This window comes from Chiloscyllium plagiosum, unplaced genomic scaffold (genome assembly GCF_037043375.1).
Source record: "Chiloscyllium plagiosum isolate Xiang-an unplaced genomic scaffold, Cpla_swu_hap1 HiC_scaffold_31, whole genome shotgun sequence".
In the NCBI taxonomy this organism is placed as follows: domain Eukaryota; kingdom Metazoa; phylum Chordata; class Chondrichthyes; order Orectolobiformes; family Hemiscylliidae; genus Chiloscyllium; species Chiloscyllium plagiosum.
Window position 1 is genome coordinate 45,284,355 of NW_028270169.1, and position 27,988 is coordinate 45,312,342.

General features: G+C 42.0%; 1 protein-coding gene across 4 annotated transcripts in view; it reads left to right on the top strand.

The window, feature by feature from the left end:
- The window catches only part of tmem132e (transmembrane protein 132E), a 726,703-nt gene that overhangs the window by 194,478 nt on the left and 504,237 nt on the right, over nucleotides 1-27,988 (top strand). For all 4 annotated transcript variants that reach the window (XM_087977485.1, XM_043718710.2, XM_087977486.1 and 1 more), the window contains one exon: nucleotides 13,938-14,844. In XM_087977485.1, coding sequence (XP_087833611.1) covers nucleotides 13,938-14,844 — 907 coding nt within the window. The remainder of the gene's footprint in view (nucleotides 1-13,937; nucleotides 14,845-27,988) is intronic.

The window sequence follows — 27,988 nt, forward strand, 5'->3', positions numbered from 1 at the left end:
CCTTAGTGTTGTCCACAAATTTACTAACCTACCCTTCTGTGCCCTCATCTAAGTTATTCATAAAAATGACAAACAGCAGTGGTCCCAAAACAGATCCTTGCAGTACACCACTAGTAACTGAACTCCAGGTTGAACATTTCCTGTCAATCACTACCCTTTGTCAACTTGCCAACTTTTGATCCAAACTGCTAATTTATCATTAATCCCAATCCTCAATATTTTGTGCAATAGTGTACCGTGGGGAACCTTATCAAATGCCTTACTGAAATCCATATACAATACATCAACCATTTTATCCTCATCCACCTGTTTCGTCACCTTCTCAAAGAACTAATTAAAGTTTGTGAGGTAAGACCTACCCTTCACAAAATCATGTTGACTATCCCTAATCAACTTATTCCTCTCTAATGATTATAAATTCTATCTCTTATAACCTCTTCCAACACTTTATCCATGACTGAAGGAAGGCTCACTGGTATATAATTACCAGGGTTGTCTTTTCTCTCCTTCTTGAACAAGGGGACGACATTTGCTATCCTCCAGTCTTTTGGCTCAATTCGTGGAGACAATGGCGACATAAAGATCAAAGACAAAGGCTCGGCAAACTTCTCCCTGGCTTCCCAGAGAATCCTAGGATAAATTCCATCTGGCTCAGGGGACTTATCTGTTTCCACGCTTTCAAGAATTGCGAATACCTCGTCCTTGCTAACGTCAATCTTGACTAATCTAGTAGCCTGTATCTCAGTATTCTCCTCAACAACATTGCCTTTTTCCAATGTGAATGCTGATGAAAAATATTCTTTTATCGCTTCCCTTTGGCCACAATAGCTATATCTATCTCTGCCTTGAAGAAACAATGCTGTAGATGCAACCACCTTCTGTGGTAGTGAATTCCAGAGTCACCACTCTGGGCGAATAAATTTCTGCTCATCTCAGTCCTAATAGTTCACTGCTTTTCCTTAAATGATGACCCCTGGTTTGGGAATCCCCCATCATGGGGAACATCTAACCTGTCTAGCCTTGTTTAGAAATTTGTAGGTTTCTATGAGATTCTTCCTCAACCACCACCCCCCAACTTATTCTTTTGAGTGAATACAATCCTAATTAACACAATGTCTCTTGATACTTTGGTCTTCTTTTCCCAGGAATCAGTTTGGTATACCTTCACCTTTGATAACAAAAGTATCCTTCCTCAGATTAGGAGACCAAAACTCCCTCTCATTAAATTCTGTGTTTCTCATCATTTCTGGTGCATTATTTCTGTTCTCCTTTGTGAAGGCAGAAGTGAAATATGAATTCAGTTCATCAGCCATTTTTGTGTTCCCCATTATAACTTCCATTTATCACTGTACGGGAACTACATTCGTTTTCACCAATCTTTTTTTCTTTCTATAGCTGTATAAACTTTTAAAATCAATTCTTAAGTTCCCTGCAAGCTGACTGACCACCTCTACTTTCCCCTTCTTACTCAATCCTTGGGTCCTCTTTTGCTGACTTCTGAACTGTTCTCAGTCCTCAGGTTTATTGTTTTTTTTCTTGCCAACTTTTATGTCTCTTTTTTGCAACTAATACTACCTCTAATTTTCCTCAGGTCATTATTTAGCAACTGTTTTATGTCAAACAGGAATAAACAATTTTTATGGTACACCCATTTGTTATTGGAATGTTTGCCATTGCCTATCCACTGTCATTTGTTTCAGTAACTTCTCCCAATCCATCATAACTATCTTATCACTCATACCATCTTAGTCTCCTTTATTAAGGACCCTAGTTTCAGAATCAACAAGCTCACTCCATCTTGATGAAAAGTTCTATCACATTATGTTCGTTTATCCCTAAGGAGTTTCTCACAATTACATTACCAATTATTTCTTTCTCATTGCATATTACCCAGTTTAAGATCACCTGTTCCCTGGTTGGTTCCTCAGTGTATTTGTCCAGAAAATCGTTCCGTATACACTCTAGCAATTCCTCCTCTCTGCTGTTATGATTAATTTGATTTACCCAATCCATATGCAGAATAAAGTCACCCATAATTACAGATATTCCTTGTCATCATGCAGCTGGTTTCCTGTTTAATGCCATTCCCAACATCACCACTACAGTTTGGTGGTCCATATACTACTCCCACTAATGTTTTTCCCCCTTGATACTTGTCAATTTTACCCACATAGCTTCTGCATTGTGTGATCTAATACCAGTCCTCAGTATTGTATTTATATCACCTTTAACCAGCAACGCATCTCCACCAACTTTTCCATTTTGTCTGTCCTTCCTAGATACTGAATACCTCTGGATGTTCAGTTCCCCTCCCTGGTCACTCCACCGCCATGTCTTTGTAATACCAACTATATCATACCCATTTTTGTGATTAACTCATCCACTTTATTTCAAATGCTCTGTGCAAATCTTTTTAATTTGGCTTGTCTGTTTCCCACTTATTTCCTGTGCCCTTGTTTGATGCTGGCCTTTGATTCCTCTGCCTATGACTTCTGTTATTCTCCTTTCTGTCTTTTTCTCTTGTCCGTGATTCTCCTTCCACTACCTCCTTGCACAGGTTCCCAAGCCCCTGCTTATTAAGTTTAAACTCTCCCCAACCAATCTAAATACACCCCTAGGGCATCAGTCTTGGTCCTGCCCATTGTAACCCATCCAACTTGTACTGCTCCTATCTCCCCCAGAACTAGTCCCACTGCCCCAGGAATCTGAAACCCTCCCTCTCACACCACCCTCCCTCTCACCATCTGTTTAGCCATGTGTTTGCCGGATATATACTGCTATTTCTGATCCAACCAACATATTAGAGACAAAAACAACTGCAAATGCTGGAATCCAAAGTAGACAAGCAGGAGGCTGGAAGAACGCAGCAAGCCAGGCAGCATCAGGTGGAGGAGAAGTCAATATCTCTGGTATAACCCATTTTCAGATTGGAGGTGGAGATGGGGGAAAGGTTGGGGGGGGAGGAACAGTCGGAGTGGTCAGGTAGTGATAGGTGAATACAGGTGGTGGGTATGACTGTAGTTGGTCAATGGGAAGAATGAATCCAGTTGATAGGTGGAAGGAAGGGTGGATCTGAAGAATGGAAGGGACGAGGTGGGGGATGGGTGGTAAGGTTATTTTAAGTTGGAGAACTCGATGTTGAGTTCTCTGGGCTGTAGGTTGCCCAGACAGAAGATAAAAGTGTTGTTCCTCCACTTTGCGGTTTGATTCACTGTGGCAATGGAGGAGGTTGAGGATGGACATGTCAGGGAGGAAGTGGGAGAGAGAATTGAAATGGGTGGTGACCAGGAGGTCAGGCTGGCCAGTTGTCCAATACCATGTCTTACCTCCCTCTTGACCAAGACCCCACCATGGCCCATTAGGCCATTATCAGCCATACTGTTCGTGACCTCATCGCCTCCAGTGATCTCCGCTCCATCGCCTCCAATTTCATAGACCTCAGCTCCACACTGCCCAGTTCTACCTGTTCCCCAAGATCCTCAAGCCCAACTACCCCAGCTGACCCATTTTCTCCGCCTGCTCCTGCCCACTGAACTAATTTCTTCCTACCTCAACTCCATCCTCTCCCCCTTGGTCCAGGCATATCCCACCTACATCCAGTAACCAACCACACCCTTCGCCTCATTGGAACTTCCAGTTCCCTGTGCTTCATCTTCTTCTTCAGTATGGATGTGCAGTCCTTTATACGCATCCATTTTCCACAATGACAGCCTGCAGGCCATTGGTTTCTTTCTCTCCAACAGTCCCCTCCACCAATACCCTCCTTCACCTCACCGAATTAGTCCTCACCCGCAATAACTTTTGCTTAAGCTCTTCCCATTGCCTCCAAATCCAGGGGTGGCCAAGGGCACTCGCATGGCCCCTAATTACGCCGACCTCTTGGCTACGTCGAACAGCACCCACGTAGGTATATTCCTCAACTCTTCCACCCTTACATTGATAACTGCATCAGTGCTGCATCCTGTACCCAGGCTGAACTGGAGCAATTCATCAATAGACCAAGTGAATATGAAGGCAGGATGAAGTTATTGGCAATCTCAGACACCACCTTCACTTTTCTTGACCTTCCATCTCCAGCAACAATTTACAGACTGACATTTACTATAAACCCACAGACTCCCATAACTACCTGCACTACATCGCCTATCCCGTTTTGCCAATTCCTCCATCTCCATCGCATCTGCTCTGACGAGAAGTTTTCACTCCCAAGCATCCCAGAGCCCACCTATTTTAAACAATGTGCTTTTCCCCCATTCGCCATCCAGATATCCCTCCACCAAAACCCCTCCATTCCCTGCTCCAATGCTTTAAACCCCCCCCACCAAACATAATAAAGACAGGGTCTCCCATGTCCTCACTTTCCACCCCACTAGTCTCCTCAAACGTATCATCCTCAAACACTTCTGCCAACTCCAACTGGACCCCACCACCAAGAACATATTCCCCTCCCTACTTCTCGCTGCCTTTCGCAAGGACCATTACCATCGTCCCTCCTTGATTTGTGCCACTCCCTTCAACAATGCCTCAGTAGCTTCTCCTGCAACCATAAAAGTTGCAAAACGTGTCAGCACACCACCTCCGACAGCTCCATTCAGGGCCCCAAACAATCCTTCCAGGTGAAACAGCGGTTCACCTGCCTCACGTCCAACCTAGTTTGCTGCATCTAGTGCTCCCAATGTGGTTTACTATATATCAGTGAGACCAAATATAAACTAAGGGAACATTTTGCCAAGCATCTCAGCCAGGCATGTAAGGTCACCACCCATTTCAAATTCCCCTCCCACTCTCTGTCTGACGTGTCCATCCTCAGCCTCCTCCATTGCCATAATGAGTCAGACCACAAATTAGAGGAACAGCACCTTTTCTTCCGCCTGGGCAGAAGATACAGCCCAGAGGACTCAACATTGAGTTCTCCAATTTCAAATAACTTTCCCACCCATCCCCAACTCCCTCTCCAGCTCCACCTCCTCCCTTTCATTCCTCCTAATGAACTTCCCTTCCACCTGCCAACCAGATTCAGTCCTCCCACCGACCAATCAGGTCACACCCACCACATGTATTCACCTATCAATACCTCACTATTCAGACTCTCTCCCCACCCATAATCATTCCATTCCCCTCCCCCCGCCTTTATCTGCAGGTCCCCCTACCCCCACCTTCATTCCTGAAGAAGGGTTATACCCAAAATGTTGACTTCTCCATCTCCTGATGCTGCCTGGCTTGCTGTGTTCCTCTAGCCTCCTACTTATCTACAAACTAACACATGGCACGAGCAGCAATCTTGTGATTACTACTTTTGAGGTTCTACTTTTCTTCTTAGTCCCTAATTCCCTACATTTTGCTTTTAAAATCTCATCTTTCTTTATATCTAAGTCATTGTTACCAACATGTACCATGACTATGACTGTTCGCTCTCCAACACATGGATGTTCTGTAGCCACTCTGAGATATCTTTGACCCGAGCACTAAGGAGGTAGCATACATGTTGGAGTCTCATTTTGCGGCCATTGGAAAGGCCTATCTCTTCCCCATACAGTTTAATCCTGTATGACTATTGCATTTCCATACTTTTTGCTCCACCCTGTGCAGCAGAACCGACCGTGGTGTCACGAATTTGGCTGTTGCAGTTTTCCCCTGAGAGACTATTCCCTTCACTAGTATTCAAATCGGTGTACAGGTTGTTCTGTTATAATGCGCATTTCGTTAATACGAATTCACAATTACACAATCGATGAACTGGGGACACTGTTTATAAAGTTTTAAATGTGTGTTGGCTGAAACATGATTAGATGGACAGCACTTTAAGCACTGTTTCTAAAGCGCAATTTTTCTATAACAAGAACGCAACCATTGTGTCAGAAGAACTACCTGTATCTGTTTTTTAGGGGAATGACCACATAGGATTCCTGCACTGCACGCTAGTCTTCTTACTCTGTCTGATGGTCACCTAAACCCTTTCTGTCTTTGTGACTACCTGTGTATGCATGCTATCCTTGATTCTTCCAGTTTCACAGATGCTCTTCAGTGTCCCCAGATACCTCTCCAGCTTTGAAACTCAAGTCTTCAAGGAGCTGTAGCTGGAGACACTGGAAATATTCCCAGCTTCCCATATAGAGCAGAAGGAGCACACCACAATTTTGAGTTCTATTACCATGATTTATTCTTTTAATTTAAACCTGGAAAATTATTAATATCAAATAATATCAATTTCTCTCTGGCCCTCTACTGTTCCTCATTACTACCGAATTTCAGCCCTTAGTAACTATAAAAAACAAGATCTTTCAAACTATAAGTGATAACAGTTGTAAATATGGACCTGACTTGACCTACTACTTGCTAATCAGCTTTCTATGACCCTCTATTCCTGCAGTAGGGTAAGACTATTGTGGTTTTCCTGTGATGTAATCTTTGTTTCTTCCAAATAAGCAGGATACCTAATCATAAAGGTTCAAGTCTATGGAACTGCTATAGATTTAGAACAATTTTGGTGGCACAGACTCAACGGGCCAAAGGCATTCTTCAGTACTATATGATTCTATGATTCCATTGCTTTCCAGACCTCTATTAGGCCACATTCCTCAGGATGTATTTTCTAATGGGAAAGAGACTTGCCCTGACAATCCTTTCCTCATATGTCAACGATATACATTTGGTATGGTCCTGCTAACCGTGCAAACTTGATGCTGAAATAGTGAGCATCAAACCCATCCTTGATGTAGAGGTGCCAGTTTTGGTCTGGGGTGGACAAGGTCAGAAGTCAGATGACACCAGATTATAGTCAAACAGGTTTATTTGAAATTGCAAGGTTTCAGAGTGTTGCCCCTTTGTCAGGTAAACCCATCATGTAAGGCATTTGTTACAGCCAGACCTGGGAGACGTTCCCCAGTTTGTTATAGTTCCAGACAGGGTACTTCAAATTGTTAAGTTCCTGGGTGAGGAGGGACTAACTGGCTCCCTGTCTTTACCCACCTATCCTTTCAGTTGGTTGCAACAAGGCTAATTTAAAAACAGATCCCTTTTCTTGTAGATACCTTTTTTCCAGATGCAAATGAACTTATACTTTAGAAGGAATCAATTTAACCAGGCTTTCTTGAATTAACATTGAATGTGTTAATTAATTATCAAACATATAAAGAGTCAATATATATTACAACTGGGAGGTGATGTCAAAAGGATAAAGTTGTAAAAAATTATATCTAGATCAGTTTCTGCATTGTTCATGAAAAGCAGATAGTTGAACTTCACGACCATTGCAGTGGAGATGACCAGCAGTAATGACATTGATAGTTAATAGTCAGTTTCACAATATTTACTTTGCAGCTTGGTTGAGATTCTGTAGTTCTGATTTCTTTCAGCTTTCAGTGTGAGCAAGAATCTTTTGTCCTATTTTCATTTGTCTGACTGGATACAGAATTGGCTGACCGAAAGAAGACAGCGAGTGGTAGTGAATGGAAAGTTTTCCGCCAAGCGGTCAGTGACCAGTGGTGTCAAACAAGGATCTGTTTTAGGCCTCTGCTCTTTGTAGTTTTTATAAATGATTTGAATGAACAAGTGAAAGGATAAGTTAGTAAGGTTGCTGATGACAGAAAGGTTGGTGGTGTTGCAGATAATGTTGAGGGCAGTTGCAGGCTACAACAAGACATTGACAGGATGCAAAGCTGGGCTGAGAAGTGGCATATGGAGTTCAACTTGGATAAGTGTGAAATGATTTATTTTGGAATGTAGAATTTGAATGCTAAATACAGGGTTAAAGACAGGATTCTTGGCAGTGTGGAGGAACAGTGGGAACTTGGGGTCTACATACATAGATCCTTCAAATTTGCCACCCAAGTTGATAGGGTTGTTAAGAAGGTGTGTGGATTTTTGGCTTTCATTAACAGTGAGATGGAGTTTAAGAGCTGCGAGATTTTGCTGCAGCTCTATGAAACTCTGGTGAGACCACACTTAGAATATTATATCCAGTTCTGGTCGCCTCCTTACAGGAAGGATGTAGATGCTTTCTAGAGTGTGCAGAGGAGATTTACCAGGATGCTGCCTGGATTGGAGCGCTTGTCTGATGAAGAGAGGGTGAGGGAGCTAGAGATTTTCACATTGCAGAGAAGGAAGGGAGGTGTCTATCAACAAACGCATTGACTTGGCTCACATTTACCACCCCGTAAGAAAAAGAACAGGAGATGACATCACCATAGGAAATGACGTCACCACAGGAAATGACATCACCAACCCTAGAAAACTCTAGCATATAAATAGAAAGTAGGCTACACCACCAGTGCTTTATTCGGCGGTTCACTGAAGATGTTACCTAGTATGGTGACGAAATGTCTGAACACGAACCTTCCAGCTCAACGAGCAAACCTATATCCGGATTGTGTAAACTCTTGAACAAGCCGAACGCTGCCGCTTTTAGATCTGAAGTGTGCTCAGACTACTTCAGATTATCCTGGAGGGATAAGATAGCTCAAAAATTTGCAGCGGTGCAGCTTGCTGTTTCATGTTGCTAACGTGTAATGGAGGCATGAGTGGTAATTGCCCCTCACAGGATGCTATGTCAAACCAAAAAGACAATGTCTGTCATACAAATGAGTAATGTGATAATTAATGGATATTCAGGATCTGGATGCAGTCTGTTTAGCATTTGTGATGTGTTTGAGGATGATGCTCATTTGATTATGTACTTGCTTATTCATAGGTATAATTGCTGAATCAGATTCTGACATCTGCAACACAGAAACAGCTGGTACAACAACAATTTTTCAATATGAACCACTGTTTAGCTAATGTTTATTAAACAGGAGATGAAAATCAAGATAAATTGAAATTAAAAAGACTGTCCAAGGAATGTACTGTTACCATGGCTGCTTTACAGCCATAGTACAGGAACCTGAGGAGTCAGTATGTTGGGCACCACCTCAAAGTCCCAGATGGCCGCCTCATTCCATGATCGCAACTTCTCTTCCCAGCGGTTGACGCCCTCTAGCGTATCTCCTCCACTTCATGCACCACTGCCCTTGAACCCCATCCCTCCCAACGCAGCAAGGACAGAACCCCCTGGTCCTCACTTTCCATCCCACCAACCTCTGCATATATCGCATCTTTCTCTGCCACTTCTGCCACCTCCAAACAGACCCCACCACTAAAGATATATTTCCCTCCCTACCCATCAGTGTTCTGGAGAGACCATTCCCACCGCGACCTCCTCATCAGGTCCACGCCCCCACCAGCCCACAGCCAACTCATGGCACTTCCCTGACACAGGAGGAAGTGCAAAACCTGTGCCCCCACCACTCCCCTCACCTCCGTCCAAGGTTCCAAGGAATCCTTCCACTTCCGTCAGATATTTACCTGTATCTCTACCAATGTCAACTATTGCATCCAGTGTGATTGGGGAGACAGGCCGCCTTCTTGCGGATTGTTTCAGAGAACATCTCTGGGACACCCACACCCACCAACCCCACCACCCTGTGGCTGAACACTTCAACTCCCCCTCCCACTTTGCCAAGGGCATGCAGGCCCTGGGCCTACTCCACTGCCAAACCGTTACCACCCGATGCCTGGAGGAGGAACGCCTCATATTCCACCTTGGGACCCGACAACCACACGGGAAAAATGCGGATTTCAAAAGCTTCACACACACACATATTATCCCAGTCCCAAGTCTCCAATTCGGCACTGCTCTCCTGACCTGTCCATCACCCCTCCCCACTTCTGACCTATCACCTTCTTCCTCACCTTCATCCACCTATTGCTTTCTCAGCTACCCTGCCCTCCCCCCCGCCTCCCCACCCACCTCCCACTTATCCCTCAGCCCGGTCCACAAGCCTCATTCCTGATGAAGGGCTTATGCCCAAAACGTCGATTGTCCTGCATCTTGGATGCTGCCTGACCTGCTGTGCTTTCCCAGCAGCACACTTTCAACTGTTGGGCAGTGTGGAAATATGCAGCCCACTATATAATTAAAGATTTCCATAGGAGCAGAATTACATCAATTGGCTCACCAAGTTAGCTCCATCATTTGATCATGGCTATGTTTCTCAATCCTATTCTCCTGCATTCTCCCCGTTACCATTGATCCCCTTACTAATAAAGAAAACATCTATCTCTGTTTTAAGTACACTCCATGATTTGTTCTCCACAACCTTCTGCGACAATGAGTTCTACAGATTTACCAACCTCAGGCTGAAGAAATTCCTCCTCATTTCAGTTCTAACGGGTTGTCCCTTTTTTCTGAGGCTGTGACTTTGGGTCGTAGTCTGACCAACTGGTGGAAATGTGTTCATTTGTGATCATTCATTTTCACTTTATCCAGAGCTTTCAATATTCTGTAAGTTTCAATGAGATACTCCCTCAACCTCCTAAACTTCATTGAATACACACCTAGAGTCCTCAACTGCTCCTCATGTGATAAACACTTCATCCCCAGTATTGTTCTTGTAAACCTCCTCTGCACCCCCTCCAACGCCAATATGTCCTTCCTTAGATACGGAGTCCAAACTGCTTGCGATATTCTAAATGCACTCTGACCAGAGGCTTAAACAAACTCAACAGTTCATCTCTGCCTTTGTATTCTAGCTTTCATGAAATCAATATTAGCATTGCATTTGCCTTCCTAAATGCCAACTAAACCGACTTGTTAACCTTAAGCAAATCCTGAACTAAGACTCCTAAGTTGCTTTGTGCTCCCCATTTACAAAATATGGTATGCCTCTATCCTTCCTACGAAAGTGCAAAACCTCACGTTTTCCCACATTGTATTCCATCTGTCATTTCTTTGTCTATTCTCCTAGCTTGTCCAAGTCCTTCTGCAGCTTCCTCAACAGTACCTGTCCCTCCACCAATCATGTGTCATCTGAAACTTTAACAACAATGCCCTCAGTTGCTGAATCCAGATCGATAATGTATCACGTGAATAGTTGTGGTCCTAACACAGATACCTGGGAAACTCCACTAGTCACTGGTTGCTATCATGAAAAAGATCCCTTTGTCCCTCCTCTCTGCCTTCTGGCACTCAGCAAATCTTCTATCCGTGCCAGTACCTTGCCCCTAAAAACAATGGGTGCTAATCTTATTCAGCAGCCTCCTGTGTGGCACTTTGTGAAAGCCCTTTTAGAAATCCAAATGCATCAAGTCCACTGGCTCTGCTTTGTCTAACCTGCTTGATATCTCCTCAGAGAATTCTAACAATTTTTTCAGGCATGACCTCTCTTGATGAAGCCATGCTCACTCAGCCCTATTTTACCATGCACTCCCAAGTACTCTGCAATCTCATCCTTAATAATGGACTGTAAAATCTTATTAAAATCATGTCAAGACAACCAGCCTCTAATATTCTGGTCTCTGCTTCCCTCCCTTCTTAAACAGGGTTTGTAGATTAGCCAATTTGTAATGTTCTGGGACCCTCCCTGACTCCAGTGATTCCTGAAAGATCACCAATGCCACTACAATCTTATCAGCTATCTCCTTCAGAACTCTGGGGCATTGCCCATCTGGACTGGGTGGTTCATCTACCTTCGGACCTTTGTTTTCCCAGCACCTTCTCCTTCATGAGGGCTAGTGTCTTTGCTCCTGACTGTCTTGAAGTTCTGGTGTGCTATTGGTGCTTTCCACCATGAAAGCTGATGCAAAGTACCTATTCAGTTCCACCACTATTTCTTTGTTCCCCATTACTAATAAAGTTGAGATCATAGCCTAAAATATGTGTCAGGCCTATGCATATGCAAATATAGAGACTCTTTTCCTGAAATTAATTGCTCACCGATTACTGCATCTGCAATGTAGTGAGTATTCTCAGTTGTGTGGCAGCAAATCCATTGGCTGTTAATTGGTGGTTCTCAATTGGTGGGTGGCACGGTGGCACAGTGGTTAGCACTGCTGTCTCACAGCGCCAGAGACCCGGATTCAATTCCCGCCTCAGGCGACTGACTGTGTGGAGTTTGCACATTCTCCCCGTGTCTGCGTGGGTTTCCTCCGGGTGCTCCGGTTTCCTCCCACAGTCCAAAAATGTGCAGGTTGGGTGAATTGGGCCATGCTTAATTGCCCATAGTGTTAGGTGCAGGGGAATGGGTCTAGGTGGGTGCGCTTTGGCGGGTCGGTGTGGACTTGTTGGGCCGAAGGGCCTGTTTCCACACTGTAAGTAATCTAATCTAATCTTAAAAAAACACTGAGATTTCCAAAGGAAGTTACTAACCTTTTTTGCTAAACTTATTATGTACTCAAATATCTGAAATAACTGATCTTTTATTTTCCTATGACTAGCAACTGTCGGTGTGGAGTTTGCACATTCTCCCGGTGTCTGTGTGGGTTTCCTCCCATGGTCCAAAAAAATGTGCAGGTTAGGCGAATTGGCCATGCTAAATTGCCCGTAGTGTTAGGTGAAGGGGTAAAAGTAGGGGAATGGGTCTGGGTGGGTTGCTCTTCAGAGGGTTGGTGTGGACTTGTTGGGCCGAAGGGCTTGTTTCCACACTGTAAGTAATCTAATCTAATCTAATCATCCAAAGATGTGCAGGTCAGGTGAATTGGCCATGCTAAATTGACCATACTGTTAGGTTCATTAGTCAGGAGTATGTGTAGGGTAGCGGAATAGGTCTGGGTGGGTTACTCTTCGGAGGGTCGGTGTGGTGTTGTTGGGCCGAAGGGCCTGTTTCCATACTGTAGGTAACCTAATCTAATCAGTCTTCAGCTGGAGCTTTGTCTGGTATCCACAGTATTCCAATAGTAAATGGAAACTGGCATACCAACGTTTGTGTGGTTCTGCACTGGCCAGAATCTTTTTGGTCCTATCAGGTTGGCTGTGAATTCAGATTAGGAAGAATTCCAGAAAAATATTTCTGTCAATAGCCAAATGCTTTCTCACCTCTGAACAGTCTTCCTGGGTGCAGATAGTCAATCTACAGAATTGTGTTCATTTATGGATTGATTTGGAGCTAGTGATGGCATTTTCTTAGCAGCAATTGAACCCTAATTTGAGGACCAAGCCTAGCAGATGCCTGGATGTGATTTGCTAACAGCTGACTTGGATGTCCTTGAGGCCTCCTCTTAATATGCTCCCATTGCCACAGATGTAGCTAAAGTGGACCATAACTGCTGCAACAAGTCATCATTTTGGAGGGGCTCCTCAATAGGGGTAGTGTCATAGCTGTGACCACTATTTCAAACCTCTTCAGAGGGTGCCTAAAGATGGATTTGTCCTCAGGTTCCCTCTTTGTACTGTCTCAGATTTTAAAAATTTGGTCATTTGTGGAATATAGGGCATCACTGGCTAATAAACATTTATTGCCCCTCCCTAGTTGCCCTTGAGAAGGTGGTATTGAGCTGCCTTCTTGAACTACTGCAGTCCACCTGCGATGGGTTGACCATCAAGGCCATTAGGGAGGGAGTTCCAGGATTTTGAACCAGTGACAGTGAAGTAACGATGATATATTTCTTAATCAGGATGGTGAGTGACTTAGAGGGGGACTTGAAGATAGTGATGTTCTTATATATCTGCTGCCCTTGTCCTTCTAGATAGAAATAGTCATGAGTTGGAAGGTGTTCTCTGAGGATCTTTGGTGAATTTCTGCTCCATTTCTGTTCCAGTCTCAAAATTGCTCTCGTCTGCTTACTGTTTACATAATCTGGAAATGCATTAGGGAAAAAAAGTTGAAATTATTTTGCTGTGAAATTTCTTAACTGTTATTAAGTTTATATGTTGTAATTTTGTTATGTAACTATTTTTCGTGAAAACTCTATAATTCCACTCATTAATCACATTCCTTCAGTTAGAATAAATTTTACTCTAATTGCTAAATGAACTTGCAATTTCTGCAACTTCAAAAAAAAGTGCTGCTTTTTATCAATTCTTTTTTTTATTATCCAAGCTAACTGATTAATTAAGGAAATATTGTTAAAGTTGAGGAACAATCAAAGCTACTTTTTCAACACTTTTTTGTCTCTTTTTGCAGTTCACAGTCAAGTATTGCCTACAAGTTCAGAAAGATTGCAGAACTTCTACACATCTCCAGCTTATCTTCCTGTGAACTACAAGCTTTCAAATGTACAGCTAGCCTTTTTCCTGAATAAGGACAAATTAAACACACATTGGAACAGCACCAAGTCACTCCAACGCTTGGAACATTTTGTTGTATTTCAGACGAAAGAACTTCCAGTGGTGAATGCGACTTTAGGACCTTTCTCCATGGATCGCATTCTCCCAAAAGATATACTTCAGCCCACCAGTACATTGGAAGTACTGGACCGATTCACCATGAATTGGAAGGTCAGAGCCTTTATTATCCAACAGCGAGTTCCTTTTAACCAGCCACTTGTTCAAGTACTATTTTACGTGGCAGGTCGAGATTGGGATGATTTTGATGTTGTGGATAAATTACCATGTGCAAGACTTCATGTTTTCCGCGATGTCAGGGATATTGAAAGCTCCTGCAGACTGAGGGGCATTTTAGCCATTTGCCTCGTCCAAATTGAATTGCCCTTTACCTGGTTTAGTTCTGCCACCACAACACTGGGAAGAAAGGAATCCATGGATAATTTGGATACAATCAGTGAAAATCTTCAAATTGAACTCTACTACACCTTGCATCCTCCGGATAGAAATGGGGAATGCAATGCTGGCAGTGATGCATCTTATCGTAAAGGGAAAAACATTAGGCAGGATGGATCTCACCAGCAGCCTCTGCTACGTATAGGGAGCATTAATTTATACCAGCCTCCCCAAGCACAATTAATTCAGGAGCACAGGTTTGATGGAAATATTTTCATTCGTTTGCCAGAAGGACCACTAAAATCTGGGGAAATCCTCAGTATCTCTGTGTTTCTAACACCAAATTCAACAGTGGAGCAATTCACTCTGAGGTACGATAGATTTCATTGTTTTACTTGAAAAGAGAACTAAAAACTTTAGCTTGCAGTATGATTTGGAAAACACTATGTTGTATATAATAATTAAATTTATGAAAATTACTTGATTTATTGGAATTTCTACCTATTATGTCAAAACAAAGGGATTACTTTTGTCTAATGTTCTGCCTGACAACCGTACTTCCATAATTCACTGCCAGATGCTCTTTATAATATAGACCCATATATTTCCCATTTCTGACTGTCTTCTCATGTAGACAATGAACAAAGATGCTGACCATTCTCCAATAATGGAAAAGGAGAAAATAAGGCATTTTCTGATTAATTTTTAAAAATTGTGAGAGTATGCATCAGTTCTTTCAAGGATACAGTAGGTCATACAACTCACATGGACATGGATCTTTGCTGTGTGGATCCCTGTTACTCAGTAGGAGGAGAATGTACTTTGAATTTTCCATGTCATGAAATCTCCAGCAAAAGAAAGTACTTGTAACTATTCCGTCAAGGTACTTCAAGCATCTGTATATAGAAAAATCAGTTAATGGGTGTCAATGGTGGGAGGTCAAAACCCTGTCAGAGTTTCAGTGTTACCATCTGAGTCCCACCAAGCACTTTTTGACTGGTTCAGGAAATGTGGCATATCACAATTTAAAATGCTAGCAGATGGATGGCAGGACTGACTTTTTGTTGCCTTGCTTAATTTTGTACTACCTGGAGTTTTAAATTTTCAGCAAAGCAGTTGGGTTTTTGAAACAAATATTAAGCATGTCAGATCAGAGGGGTCATGAGCTGTACAGTAGCTTGTTTTGTGAATCTTTTGACAATTAGTTTGAAAAGTTTACCCAAATTGCAGATTATAATTTAATGGTGTTTCCGTTATATATTCATGCTGTAAATGATAGGGCTTTGTTCTTTAAAAAAAAAAGACCATTAATTGGATCAGCATTGAGGAAGTGTTAAGATGAATAAAGTGTTATTCATGCAACAGCATTGAGATGTGATTTGTGTTTTAATCTTACATTGCTTCAGAGTTCAGCAATCTCTTCAGCCTTTTGAAACAGTGGAGCAGTTGATATTTGTTTCAGTAGCTCAAAAGGTTTAATGTATTCAGACATGAAGATTTTGTATGTACAGTTGTGCGAAAGAATACCATTATGAATACTTAGCTGAGTTCCAAACCCATTAATGAATTTGGCTTCATTGGAGTTATGGCTTTCAATGGCACTTTGAGCTTCTTTATAATTAAGGGCTCTAAGAGCAGTTAATAGAATGACACCCCTTGACATCAAGGCCGTATTCAACCGAATGTGGCATCAAGGAGCCCTAGTAAAACTGAATTGCTGGGTATCAGGAGGCTGCTTCAAGTCACACCTGCCACATAGGAAGATGGTCGTCATTAGTGGAGGTCAGTCATCAACTGGGGATGTTCGTGATGATTGTAGAATGTTCAGCACCATTCGCAGCTTCTCAGTTATTGAAGCAGTTCATGTTCAAATGCAACAAAATCTGAAGAATATCAGACTTGGGCTGACAAGTGGCAAGTAATATTCATGGTTCAGAAATGCTAGGCTATTTCTGAAACAATCTAATAAGAAACAATCTAATCAACACCCCAAGGCATTCAATAATATTACTACTACTGAATCCCCCACTATCAACATCCTAAGGGTTACCATTGACTAGAAACTCAACTGGACCCACCACATAAATGTAGTGGCTACAAGCGCAACTCAGGGGCCAGGAATACTGTGGTGAGACATTCACATCTTGATTCCCCAAATCCTGGTCACAATCTACAAGGCATAAATCAGGAATATGGCGGAATACTCTCCATTTGCCTGGATGGTTGCAGCTCCAGCAGCACTCAAGAAGCTTGACACCATCCAGCACTTGGTTGGCACCACATCCACAAAGTCCACTCCTTTCACCAGCTATATTCAGTAACAGTAGTGTGTACCAACTGTGCTACAAGATCCTGAGTCAGCACCTTCCAAACTCGTGACCATTTTCATCTAGAAGTACAAGTACAAGCAGATATACATGGTAGCACCACTACCTGCAAGTTTCCCTTTAAAGTTTGTGAAAAGATTTGTAGCTCGGGTGCTCGTTGTTGTGGTTCTGTTCGCCGAGCTGGGAATTTGTGTTGCAGATGTTTCGTCCCCTGTCTAGGTGACACCCTCAGTGCTTGGGAGCCTCTTGTGAAGCGCTTCTGTGATGTTTCCTCAGGCACTTATAGTGGTTTGTCTCTGCCGCTTCTGGTTGTCAGTTCCAGCTGTCCGCTGCAGCGGCCGGTATATTGGGTCCAGGTCGATGTGTTTGTTGATAGAATCTGTGGATGAGTGCCATGCCTCCAGGAATGCCCTGGCTGTTCTCTGCTTGGCTTGTCCGATAGTAGTAGTGTTGTCCCAGTCGAATTCATGTTGCTTGTCATCTGCATGTGTGGCTACTAAAGGTAGCTGGTCGTGTCGTTTCGTGGCTAGTTGGCGTTCATGGATATGGATCGTTAGCTGTCTTCCTGTTTGTCCTATGTAGTGTTTTGTGCAGTCCTTGCATGGGATTTTGTACACTACGTTGGTTTTGTTCATGCTGGGTATCGGGTCCTTTGTCCTGGTGAGTTGTTGTCTGAGAGTGGCTGTTGGTTTGTGTGCTGTTATGAGTCCTAGTGGTCGTAGTAGTCTGGCTGTCAGTTCAGAAATGTTCTTGATGTATGGTAGCGTGGCTAGTCCTTTGGGTTGTGGCATGTCCTCATTCCATTGTCTTCCCCTTAGGCATCTGTTGATGAAATTGCGGGGGTATCTGTTTTTGGCGAATACATTGTAGAAGTGTTCTTCCTCTTTTTGCAGTTCTGGTGTGCTGCAGTGTGTTGTGGCCCTTTTGAACAGTGTCTTGATGCAACTTCTTTTGTGTGTGTTGGGGTGGTTGCTTTCGTAGTTTAGGACTTGGTCTCTGTGTGTGGTTTTCCTGTATACCTTTGTGGTGAATTCTCCGTTCGGTGTTCTCTGTACCATCACGTCTAGGAATGGGAGTTGGTTATCCTTTTCTTCCTCTCTAGTGAATTGGATTCCTGTGAGTGTGGTGTTGATGATCCGGTGTGTGTTTCCTGTTTCTGTGTTTTTAATGATTACAAAGGTGTCATCTACATATCTGACCCAGAGTTTGGGTTGAATTTGCAGTAAGACTGTTTGTTCTAATCTTTGCATTACCGCTTCTGCTATGAGTCCAGAGATGGGTGAGCCCATGGGTGTGCCTTTGATTTGTTCATATATTTGGTTTTTGAATGTGAAGTGTGTTGTGAGGCACAGGTCCAGTAGTTTGAGTATGCAGTCTTTGTTGATAGGTTCCCCATCTTGTTGTCTGTTCTGTATGTCCAGCAGGTTGGCTATTGTTTCTCTGGCTAGGGTTTTGTCGATAGAGGTGAACTGTGCCGTTACATCGAATGAGACCATAGTTTCTTCCTTGTGTATATGCATATTTATGATGATGTCCAAGAATTCCTGTGTTGACTGTATAGAGTGTCTGGATCCGCTGATCAGGTATTTCAGTTTCTGTTGTAGTTTTTTAACCAGTTTGTGTGATGGTGTCCCTGATAGCAATATGATGGGTCTGAGTGGGATGTCTGGTTTGTGCACTTTAGGTACTCCATAGAATCTGGGGGTGGGGTTGCTTTCAGGTTTAATTCTCTGTAGGTCAAACCTGGTTATCTGTCCGTTTCCCTTTCAGCCACTCACCATCCTGACTTGGAAATATATCACTGTTCCTTCAGTGTTGCTAGGAATTTCTTTCCTAAGAGCTTTGCGGGTAAACCTAAAATTGTAAACTGCAGCAGTTCAAGAAGGTAGCTCACGACCATCTTTTCAAGGGCAGCTAGGGATGGACAATAAATGCTGGCCAGCCAGTAACACCCACATCCCATGAATGAATGAAAAAAAGAATTAACATTATTTGCAAAGATTTTTAAATTGCTATTTGCTTATTTTTACGATTATATGAGCATTTCAAAGAGTTAGCATTGCTAGCATAGAGATCATGATTTCTGCCCATAGTGGATACTGGGTAAACTGTGTATGAGGGTATGGAGAAAGCATAGAGGATTTGGGTGAGATTTAAGAATAGGATGCCTAGGACGTACATCGGGAATTGGACTGAATTCCCTGTGAACCGAGAAAGCCCTTCTAACCCAATCAACACTGTCCTCGCCTTGATCTTGCTTTATAAGGTGGAGGTCATGACTCTGACTTGCCCTCTTTTCCATGGCATGAAAATAAGGTGAGTATTTCAGTTGAATTAGGAAGCAGTAACGCAACATTGGGAAATAGTCTGACCTGCCATTCACACCTTGAAGAGCAAAATCTGACCCTTTTCTTTTGTTCTTTTCTCCACCTACTTCCCTTTCACCTACTTAAAACCTATTATATATTTCATTTTTCTAAATTCTGAGGAAAGCCCATTGTCCTGAAACAATAACGTAATCTCTAGCCCTCCCTATCTGCCAAATAGATTATCTCAAACCTGCTATTTCGAGCATTTAATGTTTTTATTTTAATAATAAAGATCCAGCTGTTCAGGTTGAAGGACGTTCAAGGAAATTTTAATTAAGGTGAAGTATGTATGAATGCCATGTTCATAGAGAAAGTGAAACTGTTGTTTGTTCCATACATGATACATTTAATGACTACAGCAGAGAGGCATCCAGTATTGAAGCAGTAGCAAGTGACAGATCTAGTCAGCCCACTTTGATGCCTGGCCATGTATGTTTGGGATATAGGATTATACTGCCTATATATCCATAGAGATAATGCAGTATACAGAGGACTCAGAAGCCAGAGATGGCAACCTACATTTTAAGAGGTCAATGATAGAATACTTAAGCATCACTGGCATCCCTGTGTCTCTGATATCACAGCATGTTATTATGGTAGATTAATGAAAATACAGAGGGGCAACAGGGATATGACATCAGTAATAAATTCTTGATGTAAATAATTCAAAATATAATGAAAATATTTTATGATGTGATCTGATGGAAGTGGAGCAATATTTTATCATGGGATCCCTACAGAGGCTATTTGGCCCATTGAGTCTGCACTGACTATCCAAAGAACATCCCACCCAGAACCAGCACCACCACCCCCCCAACCTTATCATGAAACAACCTGCATATCTTTGGACAGTGGAAGGAAACCAGAACACTCAGCTGAAATCCACACAGACACTGGGAGAATGTACAAATTCCACACAGACTGTCACCCAAAACTGGAATCGAACTTGTGTTCCTGGTGCTGTGGGACAGCAGCGTTAACCACTGAGCCACTGTATTTGAGAAGATGTTGTAAAAACAATTCTTTTAATGCTGTCTGATTGGACATTTGTCTTGTTAAATATACCTCTTCTGGATATCAGTGAAGGGGAGTACCCTGTAGTGGCTCTGGTGAAAGGGTATGCCTCAGCCAGTTATCTCCACTTCTTTGCCCTTATCGTCTATAATTTACACATCAATGATCCTGAATGTCTCCATGATAGGGATGTTAATAAGGATACTCATAGATTCGTAGAAGTCCACAGCACAGAAAACGACTTTTTGGCCCAATAAGTTGGCATTGGTGAAAAACAAGAATCTAACCATGCAGATTCCATTTTCCAATACTTGGCCGATAGCCTGAGTGCCTTGGCATCACAACTGCAAGTACACTAATGAATACTACTTAATTGTTATACGGGTTTCTGTCACTATTACTCTTAGAGGCAGTGAGTTTCAGATTTCCACTATCTTCTCGGTGAAATAATTTTTCCTCACATCTACTCTAAATCTCCTACCCCTTACGTTAAATCTTTGCCCCCTAGTCATTGATCCCACCACAGAGGGAACATCTCGATCATGAACCTCCTCAGTCTGCTCTTTTCCAAAGAAAACAGTCCCTGGTCTATCCAATCTCTCTCTTTATAACTAAAATTCTCCAGCTCAGGCAAAATTCTGTATTTCTCCTCTCCACCTTTTCCATTGTGGTCACATTCCTTCTACTGTATGGATTCCAGGCTTGTAGATAATACTCTAGATGTGGCCTAACCAAGGTTTTACACAATTCCAGCATAACCTCCCTGTTCTTAAACTCTGTGCCTTGCCTATTAAACAAAAATGTAGTCCACATACCTTTTTAACTACTTTATCTACCAGTTCCATTATCTTAAGGGACTGGTATACAATTACATGAAGGTACCTCTTACCCTTGATGGTTCCAAGGGTCCGATCATGCATTATGCTTTCCCTTGCCTTTTTTGTCGTGCTAAAGTGCATAGCCTCACACTTACCCAAATTGAATTCCATTTGTCACCGGTCAGCTCATCTGATAAGCCCATTTTTTTCCTGCAATCTAAGGCTACCCTCCTCACTATTTACCACCCCACCAATTCTTGTGCAAGCGTACTGATCAACTCTCTTTCACTGAAGTCTAAGTCCTTTATATATACTTTCATAGCTAGGAGATGTGACGGCCTTGTGGTATTATCACTGGACTATTAATTCAGAGACCCAAGGAATGTTCTGGAGACTTGGGTTTGAGTTTGCAGATGGTGGAATTGAACCCAATCAAAACCTGGAATTAAGAAACTAATGATGACCATAAAACCATTGTTAGGAAAACCCACCTGGTTCACGAGTGCCCTTTAGAGAAGGAAATCCGCTATCCTTAACTGGTCTGGCCACCACTTGACTCCAGATTCACAGCAATGAGGTTTATTCTTCACTGTTAACAATTAGGAATGGGCAACAAATGCTAGCCTAGACAGTGACACATTATTTTGTGAATGAATAAAAAAACAAACAGTAAGAATTTCAACACTGATCCCTGCAGAACCCCATCTGAACACTGGCTTCCAGTCACCAAACACCCTCGACCATCATCCTGTTCACCCAATTCTGGATCCAATTAGCCAAATTTCTTTGAATCCCATGGGATCTTATCTTTCTATAAGGAACCTTATTAAAAGCTTGTTTAAGTCCAAGTAGACTATGTCAAATGGATTGCCCTCATGCGCATACTTGGTCACCTCTTCAAAAGGCTTAATCAAGTGAGTCCTTTGTGAATAACAGTACCACATTGGCTATCCTCCAGTCCTCTGGCACCTCTCTGGTGGCAAGATAGAAATTTAAAATTAGTGCCAGCACCTCTATTTCCTACTTTTTCTATCCCAGTAGCTTGAGGTACTCCAGTCCTGGAATTTTATCTACTGTTAAACCAGTCAGACTACTCCATCTCCTTTCTGTCCATGCTAACTTCTTTAATTATATCACAGTCCTTCTCCCAGATTTCTGTACCTACATGGTCCTTCTCACTCTTGAGCACTGGCACAAAATAATTTAACACAGTACCTATGTCCTCCAACTCCATGCACAAATTGCTACTGTGGTCCTTAATAGGGCCTACACTTACCCAGTTAACCTTTTACACATGCACTTATAAAACAACTTAGCATATTCCTTTATTTCACTTATCATTATCTTTTTATGCCCCATTATTGCTCTTCTAATTTCCTTTTTAAGCCCCACCTGCATGTTCTGTCCTCCTCTAGGGCTTCTGTTATTTTGAGGCCTCAGTATCTGCCATAGCCTGCCTTTTCCCCTATTATCCAATTCTTTATATTCCTTGATATCCAGGGTTTGCTGGATTTGTTGGTCCCACCTCTTCTTTACTTGAAGATGTTAGCCCTGTATTCTTCCTATTTCTTCCTTGAATGTGCCTCAGTATTTTGATACAGATTGATCGAAACTGGTCAAACTTCATTTATTCTTTTTGAAATTACCCTTCACTCCCAGTATGAAGATGTTTGGTGAATTTCTGCAGTGCATCTTGTAGATAGTATTGCTGATATTGAGTGTCTGTTGTGGAGGAAATGGATGTTTGTGGATGTGGAGCCAATCAAGTGGGCAACTTTATCTTGGATAGTGTCAAGCTTCTGAGTGTTGTTGGAGCTGCACCCATACAGGCAAATGAGGATTATTCCAAGACACTGTTGGCTTGTGCCTTGCAGATGATGGGCAGGGCCTGGGGAGTCAAGAGGTGACTTACTTACTGCTACGTTCCTAGCCGCTGACCTGCTCTTGTAGCCACTGTATTTATGAAGCAGTTCCAGTTGAGTTTCTGGTCAATTATAACCTCAAGAATGTTGATAGTGGGCGATTCAGCCTTGGGAACACCAATTAATTCCTCGGGGCAGTGGTTAGATTGTCTCTTATTGATGATTGGCATTGCTTGGCATTTGTGTGGTTTGAATGTTACTTATCACTTGTCAGCCCAAACCTGGATACTGTTTAGATCTTGTTGCTTTTGAATATGGATTGTTTCAGTTTCTGAAACGTTGTGAATAGTTCTGAACATTGTGCAATCATCAGCGGACATCCCTACATCTGACCTTATGATGGAGGAGAGGTCATTGATGAAGTAGCTGAAGATGATTGGGCCTAGGACATTACCCTGAGAAATTTCTACTGAGATGACATGACTGTCTTCCTTTGTGCCAGATATGACACCATCCAACAGAAAGATTGTCCCATCAGACCTATTGATTCCAGTTTGATGTCTAACTTTGTCAAATATAGATTTGATGTCAAGTGCTGTCAGTCTCTTCTCACCTCTGCAATTCGGCATTTTTGTCCATGTTTGAATGAAGGCTGTAATGAGATCAGGAGCTGAGTGGTTCTGCCAGAACCCAAAACTGAGCATCACTAAGCAGGTCATTGCTGAGCAGGTGTTGCTGTCATCAGTGTTGATGACATTTTCTATTATTACTAATGATCAAGAGTAGACCAATGGGGCTATATTTGGCTGGGTTAGATTTTTCCTGCTTTTTATGTACAGGACATAACTGGATAATTTTCCATATTATTGGGGAGATGGCAGCGTTGTAATTGTACTAGTACAGTTGGCTCGGAGAGTGGCAAGTTCTGGCATAGGTCTTCAATATTATTGTCAGCATGTTATCAGGCTCCATAGACTTTGCAGTATCCAATGTCTGCAGCCATTTGTTGATAATATATGGTGTGAATCGAATTAGCATAAGACTGATAGCTGTCATGCTGGGGACCACTGAAGTAGGCTGCAATGAATCATCCACTCGGCACTTCTGGCTGAAGATTGCCTTATCTTTTGAACTGATATGCTAGGCTTATCCATCATTGGTGATGAGGCTATTTGTGGAGCCTCCTTCTCTAGGGAGTTGTTTAATTGGGCTTGACCATTCACAACCGGATGTGGCAGCTTAGATCTGATCCATTGGTTGTGGATTCCTTAGCTCTGTACATTGTTATAGACCAGACCCCACAATATATTTTAAGAAGGTAGTCTACACCCTAACGTTTTCTTATTTTAAAGGTAGATTTGAAGTGCTGTATTCCAAATGGAATGCAACTGGTCGAACTACTTAATGTTAAGCAAAACGCAATTAAAAAACTATATTTAAAATATATACAAAAGGAAGAGGAATTTCAAATAACTTCACTATTGGAAAACTTATCTGAATAATAGATACAATACCAATTGCTAATTAACTGTTCCTAAGCTATCTGTAACTTTCCAGAATAATTTTGACTTACAATCAGATCAAAGTTCAAATTTCATCTCAGAAAATATCTCGTGAAAAGTTTGAGGAACTCCTCTTTATCCTTTTAGCTGTGATATTGCGTAATGGAATGGCCTCTGGAAATCTAGTGGACACATCCATTATTGTGAATTAGTACTGATTCCCACTTCTTGTTTTAGGTAGGGGTCCTAAGCAATCAATTAAGACCCTTGTAAAAAGTTTCTCAAATGCAGGAATGGGAATTGAAGGTACTGATTTTATCACTGCTTGAGGTTTTCCAATTGCCTGATGAGTATGACATGTCCGGCAAAATTCGACTGCATCTTTGTTTTTGTATTTTGGCTTGAGTTTTCCTCATTCTCAAATGACCTCCTACTGGTAATTCATGCGCTACCCATAACATCATCTTTCTATAACCCACCAGTAATATAACTTGATGAACTTCTGCCCATTTCTCGTCGCTTGAATGTGTGAATGTCTCATTTCATCATCAAGACCTCATTTTTAAGATAGTAACATTCTGGGATACATTCAATTTCTGTGTATGCTTTTTGATACAATTGCTTTGGTTTTTTTATCTTTCTGCTGTAATTCAGTTAATTTCTCTGAGCTAAAAGTATCTACTTTGTCCTCCACCTGTTTTTTTTTCTCTCAACTATTTGATCAAACATGGTCTCTGATAATTATACTACAACTTCTTTGTCTTTTCTCTTTGATTTCTCCTCTTACTTCAACCTGTGGCTTTGTGACCTTATTATCCCAAGATATTTTTCCTGTGATACCTCAGTTGCCTAATTTTCCACTGGCTTTACAATCACAGTAGGCAGAACTCCTACCCGTGATCCAGCTCTATCATTACCAAGGACAAATTGTATTCCATGAGCCGAGAATTCATCCAGGAGTCCTACCACCATTTCTTCACTTTTCACTGGGACACTCCGCAACCTCATTTCACATCATGAAGCACTTCTTGTCTCACCATGAATTCTATTTCTTAGCACTTTTTCTGGCAAGAGTCCTTCTGAATTACATATCTCGTCATCTCTCAACATCAAAGATTGATATGCTCCCGTACCTCTTAAAATTGTAATTTCTTTACCTGCTCCTCCTAGCACATGCTAATAAACCTTACCCTCACAAATAAATGATTTAAGATCTGTCACTTTCTTCTCATCTAACCCCTGATGAGGTTGTATGTTCTGGTGTAGCTTTTTAGCTTTCACTGTGCTTTCCTTTACCATTTCAACAAAGTTCACTGGCTTATCATGTTTTCCCAGTACTTTTTCTAAACCACCAACACTTTGACTTCATGTGGCCTACTTTATTGCAGTGAAAACACGTGAGGTTTTTTTACTTCTCTCTGCTTATTTGTTTCCTGTAGTAAATTATCTTTATTATCTTCACTGAGATCTCCTTTTCCCTTACCACCTGAGGATTTCTTTTTTCCCCAATTTCCATCACTCACAGATTGGAATTGATGTTGGAAGCCAAACTTTGATTTACCATCATTACCATCGGCCATTCCAGCTGCTAATCTTACAGTTTTAACACTGCTCTTTCACGAGTTCTCATTACTTCGGGGAGTGAATTTTTGAACTCCTCCAAAATAATTGTTTTTCTAATGTTTGATCTTTTTTCAGTGCCCTTTTAAATCGATTCTCCTTTCTAGTTGCCAAGTTTGGAAGTTCAAATTCTCTCTTTTTCTTTTTTTCTACTCTATCTCTTCTTCCTCTGCTTTTAATCGTTATTCAGACTGTTTTATTTCCTTTTCATGTTAAAGCTGCTCCACTTGCAATTAAATTTTAGCCATTTCCAAAGATTCTGATGGTATTTCGGGCGATTGTAAATGTCGAGCTATTGCTGCAACTATCTCCCCTTTTCGCACAGATAAAGGCAACCCCAACTCCAGCTGGTTTGCCAATTCCAACAGTTTTGCCTTGCTCACTTTCTATAAAACTTCTGAAGTCACTTCCTCCACCCGCAAAAAATCTGAGTGACTAAAAGAGCCTTTGCAACACAAGGCACATGCTATTTAAACCAAATGAATTCAACACCTGAAACAAATGACGCTTAACAAGTAGCACCTGCTGCCTTTGAATCTAATAGTGATAAACCCAACTTGGAATTATAGATTTTGATCCCAGTAAGAGTTCCCAATTTGTTATGGACCAGACCAGAGCCCCTCAATATATTTCAAGAAGATCACCTAGACCCTAACTTTTTCTTATTTTAAAGGTGGATGTGAAATGCTGTGCTTCAGATACAATGTGACTGGTCAAACTACTTGACATTAAGCAAACCACAATTTACTGAAACACTATAGTTAAAATACAAACAAAAGAAAGAGGAATAATTAACTATTGCAAAACTTACCTGAGAAATAGATACAGCACCTAGTACTAATGAACTGTTCCTATACAGTAACATTGCCGAAACAAACCCCTTGTCAAAAAGGCAAATTCAGACAAGTTCTCGCATACAGTTCTCCAATCCAGGAGGGAAAAATAAATCAAGAGAAAGTAGCAGCTAGTAGGCATTCACTGAAGATTCTAACTCATTTGAGGTCCCAAAGGCTTCTGCTTAAAACTAAACCTAAAAACTACAAAAAACTGGAAAGCTTGCTCTGAGAGAGCTGGGCACACCCGGTCTGCTTCCATTGTTCCAACTTTTAAAAAATATGTCCCAAATCCTCACAAATTGTTTCCTTTCTTAGAGACAGCCTGGCGTCTTTGCCTTGCAACTGTCTTCAAACAAAAGGACAAAATAACCTCTTAAAATGACAGCATTGTCACATTGTCACTTGCTGCTTATGCTGTTAAGCCTGCAAGTAGTTCTGTTTGATAACTTCACCTGGTTGACACTTCATTTTTAGGTATGCCTGGTGCTACTTCTGGCATGCCCTTCTGCACTCTCCAGTGAACAGGGAACCCTTGGCTTTACGCTAATGGTTGAATGGGTTATGCCAGACCATGTGGTTTTAGATTGTGCTGGATTGCAGTTCTGCTGTTGTTGATGACTCATAATGCCTCATGAGTGCCAAGACTTGTGTTGTTCGATCTGTTTGAAGTCTGTCCCATTTAGCACTGTGAGACTCCCACACAACACACTGAAGGTATTCTAACTGTAAAGGTGGGACTTTGTCTCCACAAGGACAGTATGGTAGTCACTCTTACAGATACAGTCATGGACAGATGCATTTGATTCCAGCGGATTGGTAAGGATGAGGTCAAGTTTTTCCCTTCTTGTTTGTTCCCTCACCATCTGCTGCAGATTCAATCCAGACGCTATGTCCTTTAGGACCTGAACTGCTTGATCAGAAGTTTCAAGCTGCTCTTGGCAGGGGACATTGTGATCCCCCACCCAGAGTTTTCCATTGACCTCTTGCTACTGTCAGTGTTGCTCAATATTGAGGAGAACTGATTGATCAGCCAAGGAAGAGTGATACGTGGTTATCAGTTGGAGGTTTCCTTGCCAATGTTTAACCTGAAGCCAAGAGACTTTATGGAGTCCACAATCAGTGTTGAGGACCCAAGGGCAACTCCCTCCCAACTCTATGTCAAACCTC